General features: G+C 29.4%; 1 protein-coding gene across 1 annotated transcript; it reads right to left on the bottom strand.

Moving 5' to 3' along the window:
* Window positions 1-2,426: 2,426 nt before the first annotated feature.
* On the bottom strand, window positions 2,427-9,178 carry LOC130949804 (replication protein A 70 kDa DNA-binding subunit B-like). The gene is made up of 13 exons (XM_057878430.1): window positions 9,029-9,178; window positions 8,676-8,946; window positions 8,481-8,580; window positions 8,263-8,387; window positions 8,051-8,135; window positions 7,835-7,970; window positions 7,574-7,737; window positions 7,244-7,367; window positions 6,960-7,157; window positions 6,780-6,860; window positions 6,556-6,683; window positions 5,661-5,733; window positions 2,427-2,456 (listed from the first exon to the last, which is right to left on the bottom strand). Exons 1-13 carry the CDS (start codon window positions 9,176-9,178, stop codon window positions 2,427-2,429), a joined length of 1,665 nt encoding a protein of 554 aa, XP_057734413.1.
* Window positions 9,179-11,658: the final 2,480 nt, after the last annotated feature.

The following is an 11,658-nucleotide window of genomic DNA, read 5'->3' as shown; positions in this document are numbered from 1 at the left end:
ATCAGTATTAATAAGTAGTTAATAGAGCATGTGCAAGACTGTAACAAAAGTCATCAATACACATCAATGACGAAGGAAAATTGTAATATAAAAACTATAATTATGAATTTGGTAGATTTAATAATATTAGTTAAGTAAAAGTTTCTGGTATTTGAATGTATAAGGATATGATTAATTGAATTTTGATTAATCACCTTTTTATTAGGAATAAAAAAATTTATAATCAAAATCCAAAAAAGGGGTGAAGTTAGAATTAAATAATTTTGTATTTATTTGAAGCAAACACTTGTTCTTATGATGTATCTTAAATGTTTACAAGTGTTAGTTAAAGAAGGTTCACCCACCTTTTTATTGAAATCCACTAACTCTTTATAAAAAGCATTCCTTCATAATTAATTATCCTACCTACTACATCCATCAAGAGAAACAAAAAGGCATAGAAAGATGCTGGCTAAAATATTCCTTCAAATTAAGCCTCCGCCTGTTTGGTCTTTTTAGCTACTGACTGTTTCCTTCGAGTAGAAGCTTTGTTGGCTCAGAAGATGTTTAAAGAGTTCGAATATGGGCAAAAGGTAAACTAATAAAGTTGTGTAAATGAAGTTTTGCGTAAAGATGATATTATTATTCTCTATGCATTTGTATAGTTTATTTAAAGCATTAATCCCCTTTCTTTTAATTTCCTGAAGAAGTAGATGCATCGGAGCTTCTATTTTAATATGGGGTAGCTTTTCAGAAGTAGCTCAAGCTTGGATTAATTAGTTTTTTTTTTAATTTATAAATTTATTTAATTTGTGCTTGATTTTTTTTTCTATTTTAGTTGATTATCTGTTGATCATACTTTATTTGTTATATATATCTATTTTTTTTAGAACTGATGATAACTTTGTATTTTGGTTTAATTTACGGTAAATTTAATTTGAAACGGATACCATTATTTGATCTATGCATGCAACTATAAAACGGATTCCCTTTAAATATTTATAGAGGAAAAAAATTATCTTTATGATAGTATGATGCTCAACATTAAATTGTGAGTATAAGTAGATTGTACATGGATACCGTGAATAATTAGATAGTATGAATAATTTCAGAAATCTTTAAAAAGTAATATTAAATCACCGTAGAAAGTAAATATAGTTAATATAATTAGTGATCTCTATACCAAGTTGATTAATCTTATTCTGGTTCTGCTAATAAATGACTAATTAATGGTTTGGATTTAACAGGTTTGTGAAATTGCAGCTTTCTTTGAAGTTATATGAAGTTACAGAAAAATAGAAACCTTTTCGAAAAAAGAAAACTGCAATTATATTTCATCTCCATAATGAGGTTCATTACTTTACTTGTAATATTTCATCTCCTTAATAAATTATTAGTTGAAATATGATATAAGTATAGCCTGATATCTCTTTAATTTTTAAGAAATTGTTTGATGAAAGCAATTCTGAAAATAATGTTCCAACCTTTTGTGATAAGATCATACTTGATATGATTTGCCTAGGGATAAACTAAACGTATTAAACGGTTGTGTATTTGCAAGGGTTTAGAGTTTTTATCCATAAAAAACTTATATTGACCAATGGTCACTCACAATTGATTATTATTTAGGCATAACTCCTTTATGCTAAACTGCTTTATCCTATGACTCCTTTTCCAGCACATGTTTTCACTAATTAGTGTAAGGTTCTGTGTGCAGCTATACTTTCATATGTTTAGGAATTTCTGATTATTGGACTTAGTCAATGTTAAACAAATGTCTTCCCCAGAGTTTGAAGATTGATGATTATCAATATTATCGATGCATTGTGATATGTGAATTCCTAGAATACTTGATTGCTTTCTATAAATTATTACCTGACTAAAACAAAAGTCAATTGTATGGATATGCAAATTTGAAGTTAAATAGTTATGATTATTTTATTAGTATACAAAAAAAGCTAAGTGGCTAGTGTATATGCTGACAAATATATCCGAAATTATTTAAGGTTTTATTAAGATAGATATCAAATGGTAAAGTTAATTATATTAATTATGTAACTGAATTATATTAATTATAATTGATGAGCCCAATTTTGTTGGCTAATCACCAGGATTGATTAATTGAATTTAAATTTGGTCCACCCCATGATAGTATTAATTTTCATGATACCAATCAGCCTTTCTTTTTTTATCAGGCATGACGAAGGCACTGGAGTTTTTTTTTTTCAATTTACCTAAACGGAAGCTATGCATTAAGTAAGTTCTACCAAATTAGTTGCATATTTAAACTAATACTATACTTATTGCACTAACATTAACTGTGGTGACTATCTATTTGTGTTTCCTCCTATTCATTTACACATCAAATGCACTCTACCTATGAATAACGTCAATGCTTTTATATCGATAGGTTGAAATATAGATGAAACTTCAAAACTTTCATGGGTCTAGTTCCCTGGCAATGTGCTGCGAATATCCTGCAAAGATTTATAAAGTCAACAGATCACACCATTGTGAACTTTCTAATTCTCGATGTTAGAAAACAGAACACGACATGATTTTGGAAAAAAATAATATTTCTGGGAAAATAGAGTCTACTATTAGTTAAAATTTATTCAGCAATATAGTCATGCAGATCATTTTATATCAGATATGCATTAGGTCCAGCAATTAAAATTCATTTGGCATTTATATAGTCATGCAAATCAATTTATACCAGACATGCACCAGGCCCTATATCTGTGATTCCAAGTATGAAATAGAAGCCAGCAAATAAAATTCATTTGGCATTTATACAGTCATGCAGATCAATTTATATCATACATGTTGTTGTAATCCACCCTAATAAATTATTAGTTGAAATATCATATAAGTATAGCCTAAGTTTCGTTTTTTTTTAAGAAAATTTTTTTATGAAAGTAATTCTCGAAATAAGGTTCAAACCTTTCTTGTCCAGCAGTTACTTGATATGATTTGCTTAGGATAAACCTCCTTAAACGGTTGTATATTTGCATTGATGCAAGTTTTTATCCACACATACCTTGTATTGACCAATGGTCACTCACAATTGATTATTATTTAGGAATAAGTACTTTATTCAAAATTGCTTTATCCTTTGACTCTATTCTCAGCATACCTTTTTACTAATAAGGTATGTGTCATCATCTCTAATGACACAGCTATGTGAACCCATCATGTGAGCAGTTTATCTGTTGGTCATTAGCATAGATACCTGCACTTTTGGACACGTACCTAACTGAGAATTCAAAAGCTAAATCACAATTTTTTTATCTAGCCCTGACCTAGCAAATGGTTTCATTTTAAAGTGCCTTAACTGAATATGGTGTAGCATGGTATTGTTTATCTTATTTAGTAGATTTTTCTTTGTTGTATATTCAAGTCTGCTGCCTATAAAGCATATGAATTGCAACAACCACAACTGGTTTTCTTTAAGGAAAAATTTTTAACTTGTACTTTTCTAAAAAAATTGTACTTCCTAAACCTATGATGCAGCTCGACTATTTTTTAACATAAGTCAATAATAAAAATAAACCATAAAGCATTTTAGACATAACCCTAAGTACTAAGACTTAAACCCTAAACACTTTTCTTAATACATAAAATTTATTACTTATGGATTATTTTTTATCCAATATTATAAGATTTATTTTTTTTTATAAAATGTCAATAATAAAATCAATTCCTAAGGTAAACGGTAATATATAAACTGCCATTACATACTTGATGGATTTAGTAACTTTCTTTAAGTGGGTTTTTACGAATTTCAATATAAAAAATATAATTAATTTAATTTGGAATAATCACAACCTTATATATAAAAAGAAACTATTATATATTAATAGATATATAATCGTAAACTGATAACTACTTTATTTTTAATTATTACTATATTTATACGTAATTTAATTTGGAATAATCACAACTTTATTTATAATTCAATCCTAATTGTGTTGTACATTGGGCTTCACTGCCTTCTTCATTCAGATTAGCAAGGTTTCGATTTTTGCATTGAAATGTGCAATTTTATTTGAATCTTCAAATGTCAGAGGACTAACATGGAGCTATGAACCTGATGCAATACAAAGTTAGCTTCATAGATTTGGAGAAAACTTTTAGCTTCATAGATTTGAGGAAAATTTCTAATTCCTCATAACGTACACAGTTGATCTCCCTATCCAATGGTATATAGATTCAGATCATTCACTATTTAGGAAAAGGTCTGTGTGCAGCGGGATCTTTGATATGTTTAGGCATTCGTTACTATTAGACTTAGTCAAACTTTAACAAATTTGTTCCCTAGCTTTTGAAATTTGGTGATTATCAATCCTATCGATGGCTTGTCAGATGTATGGAGAACACGCTAACTAAAGTCAATAATAAAATCAGTTCCATCAAAAAAATGGTAATACTTAAACTGCCATTATATACATGATGTATTTAGTAAGTTTCTTTAAGTGGGTTCTACGAATTTTAATCTTCACATGCATAACTAATTTAATATGGCTAATCAATCCTTTAAATAAAAAACTATTATTTTTATTAAAAATTTATGGTATGTCGAACTATTTTTTCCATGGAGAAGATATTTTGTTGTACATGGGGTGTCGCTATATTCTTCATTGTCATTAGCCATGTTTTGATTTCGGAATTGAAAAAGAAAATATAATTGGCATGACACATGTAGCAGGACTAACATCGAGATATGAACCTGATGAAGTTCAAAGTTAGCTTCATAGATTTAGGAAAAATTTCTAATATCTCATAACGAACTAAATTGATCTCCCTATCCAAAGTTCTATGCATGCATTCCATTCACTATTTAGGAAACATTCTGTGTGCAGCTATACTTTCATATGTTTAGGAACTCCTGACTATTGGACTTAGTCAATGTTGAACAAATCTCTTCCCCAGAGTTTGAAGATTGATGATTATCAATCTTATCGATGCCTTGTCATATGTGGATTCCTAGAATACTTGATTGCTTTCTATAAATTATTACCTGACTAAAACAAAAGTTAATTGTATGGATATGCAAATTTGAAGTTAAATAGTTATGATTATTTTATTAGTATACAAAAAAAGCTAAGTGGCTAGTGTATATGCTGACAAATATACCATAAAGTAATAAAGTTAGATGAATAGCTATCATTATTGTAATGGAACATCTACATCCAATGTTACTTTGTTTGAATCATTAGGACATTTTTAGATAACGATATAAGGTTTTATCTACTACACGACAAATATATCAGAAATTATTTAAGGTTTTATTAAGATAGATATCAAATGGTAAAAGCTAATTATATTAATTAAGTAACTGAATTACGTTAATTATAATTGATGAGCCCAAATTTGTTGGCTAATCACCAGGATTGATTAATTGAATTTAAATTTGGTCCACCCCATAACTGTATTAATTTTCGTGACACCAATTAGCCTTCCCTTTTTATCAGGCATGACGAAGGCACTGGAGTTTTTCTTTCAATTCACCTAAACGAAAGACATGCATTAAGTAAGTTCTACCAAATTAGTTGCATATTTAAACTAATACTATACTTATTGCACTAATGTTACATGTGGTGACTATCTATTTGTGTTTCCTCCTATTCATTTACACATCAAATGCACTCCACCTATGAATAACGTCAATACTTTTATACCGATAGGTTGAAATATAGATGAAACTTCAAAACTTTCATAGGTCTAGTTCTTAGGCAATGTGCAGTGAGTATCCTGCAAAGATTTATAAAGTCAACAAATCACACCATTGTGAACTTTCTTATTCTCGATGTTAGAAAACAAAACACGACATGGTTTTGGAAAAAAAATTATATTTCTGGGAAAATGGAGTCTACTATTATTCACTACAATTTGGGTTTATATAAATCTAATGAAGTTTTAACCTGTTAAAATTTAGTCCTAAATGGATTAGGTGTTTCATTTTTGTGTGTTAGTTAAAATTCATTCAGCATTTATATAGTCATGCAGATCATTTTATATCAGACATCCATTAGGTCTAGCAATTAAAATTCATTTGGCATTTATATAGTCATGCAGATCAATTTATATCAGATATGCATAAGGCGCTATATCTGTGATTTCAAGTATGAAATAGAAGCCTTGCTTATGGTAGTATGATGTCTGAATTTTATAAATCTATAGACATTGTTGATAATTTATACTTGCTATTAGTACCTGCCAAAGTCTTAATTCATGTGTTTAATCTATCACAATACATACTGCAATACTACCAAAAAACACAAATAACTTGTCCATGAAGACATACATTAGTACTTAAAATGCTAGCATATATAAATCAATACTGGTTATCACATATTACAATATTTCTAAAAGACTCAAATAACTTGTTCATTAAGGCATACATTAGTACTCAAAACGCTAGCAGACTTAAATTAATACTGCTTATATATTATATAACCAAAAGGCAACTCATCATGTGTAATTTCCTAACTATACTGAAATATTGATTAGGGTTAATTATCACATTCAATGGTCTGCATCTTTTGCCTCTTCTTGCCACCCTTTTAGCCTAACTTGTTAGTGGAGAGTTGGAAATCTTCTTCATTGTCAATGTTCAATGACACTGAATGTTTTACCCCATTGAGAGCTCTTCTAGTTGGGGTCTTGCACTTGAGGCTTGTGACAGAATCCTCCACAACATCCTGTGAAATACATACATGTATATTGGGTTAGTTGACAATAAACTAATTATCCATAGATGTCCTTCATATGTTTAATGTAAAACTTTAAATACACACCACAGAGCATTGAGAATTATTATCAGACTTGAGATTAGCCACAATTGCTGAAACATCCATTGAATTGCTGATCCCATTCTCCTACACAAAGACACACAATAATCCTTCTTAGATATTGTAGCCAGTTTCTGACTTGAATGTTTATTAGTTTATACAGCAATAGATATAAAAGATACATACAGTTAAGACGTCAGAAGAATTGCTGATGAATTCCATAGGGCAATTTTTTTCTACAATGTCTTCATCGTCACATATCTTCATGATAGTGTAAACCTGGTCATGCTTGTTGATGTTAGCTGTTTTGACATTAATTTTAAAGAGTAACTTTTTATCCATCATGTTATCAAGAGTTGGGGGGTAACCTTCCCCTTCCAAACACTGAAAATTTAAATGAATGAACAAATCACAATTAGTATATATGCAAAAAAAAATCCAAAAATTTAATATCTGAAAGAGATATATGCTGAACAAAAATCTTCATCCTTGATTTGTTCAGCTTGCCTCCCTATAAGCTGTGTTGTTTCTCTATCCCACATTAGCATGGTTATACTTCCTGTTCCATCATAGGCCATAACTTCAACCTTGTACCTATTATAAAATATGCAATACCAATTGTCAAAAATGATTTCCTCTTAATAAATTCCCTTGCCAAATAGTTCAGTAGACCAATAAAATGGGATCAATTCTTTACAATTCATGCAAGAAAGTTAATATTAATTAAACTGCATCTGAAACGTGAAAACATTATTTTTTGAAATCTATTAAAGGCATCCAAATTAAGTCTTCTCTCACACCTAAGGGATGCACTGCCATGTGTGTGACCACACTTGGAACATTCATATCGATTTCCAATTGGGGTTTCTACTTTCTTCGGACACTTCTTACACGATTTGTAAAACCAATCGTTGTTGCCAGCATTGATAGAGACAATGGTTCCACCAATCCATATAGGACCTTCCTGCACCAAGCCCAGGTGTAAGTATCAAACCATCATTGTTGTGTTTAATGAATGCATAATACACTTAGTTATTAGTAAAAGTGTTAGCTAATTTGACCTCTGTTGAGTTGAGTGCGTCCTCTATTGATTTCACTACGACACCTCCTCTTTTCAGTTCTGCAGCACCAGATTGCACACCATGACCAGATACCTGACTAATCCTGACCGAATTAGAGGTTACACTGCCAAGCAAGCTGCACATTCATTCTATTAAACAACGTCATTAATGGGAACACAACAGAAAAAAGTGCTTCTCATTGATTGTTAGACAAACCTTTTCCGAAAATCATGTACTTCCTTCATGTCAGGATTAACATGTATTTTAGAGACATCAAAGTGGCTCTGAACCGATACCTTATCTGAAAACATGAACAATAAGAATCAATTTTGCCTTTAGTAAACATGGGTTTATCACATACCAACTTTCGTAAACAAACCACTTGTACTAATGGAGTGGGTTAGGAATTTTAACATGGTTATGCATACCATTCCATCGGCTGGGTTTAAAGAACTGCAACACCACTATCAGTGGTTCAACCCTGTCATCTTCAAGATGGGGAACTATTTGATCAACCATGTCACCAAATAACACACAATCAAGATTGTTGTTACTGCGTAACACAAAAACCATACAAATCCACATTAAATTAATGTATACTGTTTCAAACAACACAAAACTTGTCTATTTTATTCAAGAAACTTACTCTAGGTCTGCTATCACAACCACCATACGTTTTGTTTCCTTTTCTTTGCTTGTGATTATATCCCTTGGGTCCTCCTTCCCAACAACCTCCCCAATTATGTCTAACGAACAATGAATGATACCAAATAAGTCACAATATGAAAGATACTGGAAAGGATGGTTACTATCTAAAGAAACAGACAAAGTTGTTGCTTACCCAATAGTTGAGAATCATCAAGCTTTTCGGCAGCAAGGAGCTCTGGGATAGGCTTCAAGCAGAAGGGTTCGAGAGAAAAACTTGGATTTTCCACACGAACCACAACTGTTCTGTGGGAAAAGTTCAAAGTCCACCGATTTCTTGTTGTTTTAATCTTCTCCATCTTATCCACAACTATGAAGTTACTCATAGTGTACATTTTAAATTCCTCAAAAAAACCCCTCCACTTCTTGAATAAACCTTTATTGATTGACGCTTGGATCATTTCTCCCTGGGAAAAAAAATTCATTTGTCATAAGAATCTCATTGATCAACAACGAACTGAAATGAAGTAAATAAAATTAACAGCTTACCTTAATATCTTGAAGTACCATCTCTATGCTATTAACTTCCTTTTGGTTGTACCTGTTTGGATTTTCCCATATACGAACAACATACACCTGAAATTTCCATTCAAGCTTCTTGGCATTGACATTCATTAGCATATCATACCCTTCAGACATTTTTACGCAGCTTTGAGAAAAATTAAACTACTATGTGTTTATTGGTGAGAAACTATTTCAATACCTTTTATACTATAATTTGAAATCTTTGATTTATATCCATTGAGGTTTGGCTGGGTTGGTATACTACTCTACATATTGACTCATTTTGTTGTGTTGTATTAGGTTGCCAGATGTCATTGAATTAGGAGATACACTTGTCAAGCAAATGATGTTCCACATGTCAACCAAAGACCACTACTACAATCCTATTATATATTAATAGATTATGATAAAAAATACTTTAAAGAGAGAGAAATTTTTATTTACATAAAATTATAATTATATTTTTATTAGTTAAACCAATTTATAAATTTTTAGTGAAACGAATTTTCACTTTATAAATAAATTTAATTATAAATAAATTAAATTATGAATTAAATTTAATTTTTGTAAATCAAACTTAAGTTTAGTTCCGAAATAACTCACTTCCAGCTCAATTTGTCCTTAAGCTAAATTTATCTCTTAGAAATGTTATAAGATTAGTGGGGTCCGTTGTTTCGCTTCTTGAAATCATGGCATCTTATTGATGAAATTATTGGACCCAGCACGTCCATTCCACCTCCCCACACCACAATTATGCATTGCCCCCACCTAGGCATCTTACTTCCTTTTTTTTTTTTCCTCTGAAATCTCCATAAATTACTCGAAGTGTCATATATATCATTCCTTTGTCGAATCATTAGATAGTCACCTAACCTTACTCCAAATGGTCAAATCCAGTTACAAATTCAAAGTAATTGTTGATTGTGCATGAATAATGTTCACAGATATACCTACATTATATTATAAGGAACATTTCAAGTGTACCAGAGAGCACTAGTGCACTAATAATTTTAATCGTTAATTTTAATTAATATATATTATATATAGATATATTTTATAATTTAGATCAATGGTTAAAATAATTGATATACCAGTATTTTTATTGCACTTGAAATGTTTCCTATATTATATATGATATTATTCATTTAAAATGAATCAAATGCGCACTGTCTAAGAAGAAACTATAAAAAACGCTCCTAATTTTTTAAAATTCTAACAAAAATGTCTTTAAATTTTGTATTTAAAAATAGATACTTATGTATTTAATAAAAAATTTTGTAAAAATATTTTAATAACTAATTAGAAATATATGCAAAACATAAGTCTAAAATTTGATCTCTTAATAAATTTATTTTTTCATTTTTAGAAGTTATTTTGACAATTGACAGAAACAAATTGCAAAAAAAATTATTTGGAGTAAAATCATCAATTTTTAAAGATAAAAGTATCTCATTTTTTATATAATCAGATATACATATAAAACTGTTTTATTAGGACTGGAAATCAGTTTCGCTTAGTCGAGCTAGACCAAACTCAAGCATAGCTCATGAAAATTGAGCTTAACTCACGACTCGACTCATTAACAATCGATACTATTTTTAAGTTCAAGCTCGTCTCACAAAAAATTTACGAGCTGGCTCAATCTCACGTACTGGCTCATATAATAGAACATAACAGTCCTATATTTTATACTGACAATGTATTAGAATTAAATTATTAGATAAATACATAAATATTTTTCCAAAATTTTCAACATTATATTTATAAAACATGTAATTAATTGAAATGATTAAAATATTATATCAATTAAATTATCATTTGATTTATGAAATTATGTGTAAAACAAATGCTTTGATGATGTTTCTAACGCAAATTTAGATCTTTCAGAACATAATATCAACAAAACATAAGTTTTATACTTAGTAGTTAATCAAATCAAGCTCATCTGATTTACTATGCATTGTCATATCAGTAGTAAATCGAATCAAATTTATTCGATTTACTACTTGTATAGAATACACATAATTCAATTTACTATTGGTACAACATATACATAGTAAATCGAATCAAATTGATTCGATTTACATGTAAATAAATTTTATTCGAATTACATAAAAATATTTAAAACAGGGCATATAACTAATTCTAGTTTAGATTATTTGTATAATTTTAAATTTCATTCATTTTATTAGCATAAATTATGTTAATATTATTCAATAAGGTATTTAATAAATATGTTATTCAATAAAATTTTGAATATAACTCACGGAATTTTAAATAAAAGAATTAGAGTTTGGTTTATCATATGTTCTCTTTTTTCTCTTGATAAATGTGTTAATTATTTTTGGCTTGGACGTTTTCTTAATTCTAGGCGCATATATATCAACTTCTAAAAAATAATTATAGAAACATTTAAATGCAAAAGGTGGTAAAATAATTGTGCAAAGAACAATAAATACAAGTACATAAATAAATAGTTAATTTCAGGTCTCAGATAAAATATTATATAGGCCAATATTTTTATTATTGAGTTTACATTATTTTAAATTATAGACTACTCTTAAATAGGAAAAGAATTGCTATATTAATCCATGTAAAGTTGTTATATAGTGTAT

This window comes from Arachis stenosperma, chromosome 9 (genome assembly GCF_014773155.1).
Source record: "Arachis stenosperma cultivar V10309 chromosome 9, arast.V10309.gnm1.PFL2, whole genome shotgun sequence".
NCBI lineage: Eukaryota > Viridiplantae > Streptophyta > Magnoliopsida > Fabales > Fabaceae > Arachis > Arachis stenosperma.
Note: the sequence above shows the minus strand (reverse complement) of the source record. Positions and strands in the feature narration are given on the sequence as shown.